The sequence below is a fragment of the Podarcis erhardii genome (genome assembly GCF_964252035.2).
Source record: "Podarcis erhardii genome assembly, chromosome: 8".
NCBI classification, from domain to species: domain Eukaryota; kingdom Metazoa; phylum Chordata; class Lepidosauria; order Squamata; family Lacertidae; genus Podarcis; species Podarcis erhardii.
In genome coordinates this window covers 7,915,158-7,916,954 of record NC_138499.1, presented here as the reverse complement: position 1 = coordinate 7,916,954, position 1,797 = coordinate 7,915,158, and the positions used below count along the sequence as shown (strand labels likewise).

Genomic DNA, 1,797 nt, shown 5'->3' with positions numbered 1-1,797 from the left:
AATGACTCTTTGAGTTCCATCACCTGAATTGTCCTATGAGTAGAATTACTCTCTAAATGAAAGGAGCTATATTTTCATTTCTATCGTTTTAATTTTTTGTGGTCCCTTCTGCAATCGCTCTGCACCAGAGAAATTTTCTCTGGAGGAGTGTAGTATGAATATGAACTGATCTGACAATAACACAGATCTGAAATAATCTAAATCGCTTTTAACTTTGATCAATAGTGGGGATCCAAGAAGACCCAGCTGAGAACTTGAGGAGCATCATTATACATTTAGCCCCAAAGCAAGAAACAAATCCAGCTCTTATCTTTTCTTCTAGGAGGAATCTCCACAGCAGAAGGAGTATCAAAGCAGAAACTGACCAGGATGGCAAATTTCTGCCAGTCAGTTCTGTCCCAGATGGATGCTGGAAAAGAACACAATGGAACGCAAAGTATCACGGAGTCCTCAACAAATAACAGCTGTGATCCAAGGGTCAGCTGTGCCGCTAGTTCTTTAGCAATGTTTTTCATGATCACCTTCACTTTGCTTCTCTGCCTTTTCGGATTTGTGGGAAATGGGACAGTCATCTGGCTCCTGGCATTCCGCATCAAGAGGAATCACTTCACCACCTACATCCTGAACCTCGCCATTGCTGACTTTGGTGTACTCACTGCTGTAGTTGCTATTGATTTGAATTGGGTTGTATGTAAGTCACATTACTTGCATTTTGAGCTTCTAAGGTCATTGTTTTACACTGGCTTCCTATTCACATACAGTGCTAGCCAGCTTCTCCTGACGGTTATCAGCATTGACAGGTTTGTGTGCATCTTTTTCCCCATTTGGTATCGCTTCCATAAGCACAAGCACCTGTCCATCATCGTGTGTGCCGCAATATGGATCCTTGCCTTTGTGACTTCTGGAATTCACATCACGCTCAGGCTAACCAGGATATATTGTAATCTAAGCTCCTACCAGTTTCTTGTCATTGCCCTGCTCTGCACCCTGTTAATGTCCCTCTCCACCGTAACCCTGTCCATGAAGGTCTACTTAAAACCACATGAGTGTAAGCGGGGGAAACTTATAATGGCCATTTTGCTTACACTCCTCTTCTTTCTCCTCCTTGCTATCCCAATGGATGCTGTTCAGTACCTGGCTCTGTTTCATAAAGATCCCTACCTCCTAGAATATGCGTTCATATGTGCCTCTCTTAACAGCACCATTAATCCTGCGATTTATTTCCTGGTAGGAAGGAAGAAGAGTCATCATTCCCGGGAGAGAATTAAGAGTATTCTTGAGAATGTTTTAAAGGAGGAGGGAGACAGCAAAGGGGAATAGGAGTTCCCCAGTGAAAATAAATATTGAAGCCTCCATAGAAGCTTAAGCTCTCTCCTTTTGTTATTACTGTATTGTTGAGCCTTTCCCCAGTCTGTGCCCTCTATCTGGTGTTATGGAAGTTGTGGTCTAAGTGGCAGAAGAATTTCCTAGTTGTTGTTATTTTCTGGGGGGGGGGGGATATGCATGTACAGATTATTTAAAGTTACCAAACATTTATTCATATCTAATAAGATACTGCTTGCTTTTGAAGAGGGATGGTTCTAATGTGATAGACTCTGAACTCGGCAGCAAAGAGTTATCTCACTGTAGGTGTTCGTTCCTTTCTTGCAACATTGAAAATCTACCCTAGGGGCTCATACTGGTATGGGCTAAAACTGGAAGTATGGCTGGCCATGAGCACCTTTCATATTATATGCTGTGTGTGCATGCACACATGTGGAGTTATATGTGATGCTAAGAGCATATAAACTGATTCTT

General features: G+C 42.3%; 1 protein-coding gene across 1 annotated transcript; it reads left to right on the top strand.

Moving 5' to 3' along the window:
• Positions 1-369: 369 nt before the first annotated feature.
• LOC309349244 (mas-related G-protein coupled receptor member D-like) lies at positions 370-1,320 on the top strand (the record flags this gene model as incomplete). Its single annotated transcript, XM_081874989.1, has 1 exon — positions 370-1,320. One exon carries the CDS (start codon positions 370-372, stop codon positions 1,318-1,320), a length of 951 nt encoding a protein of 316 aa, XP_081731115.1.
• Between the last annotated feature and the right edge of the window lie 477 nt (positions 1,321-1,797).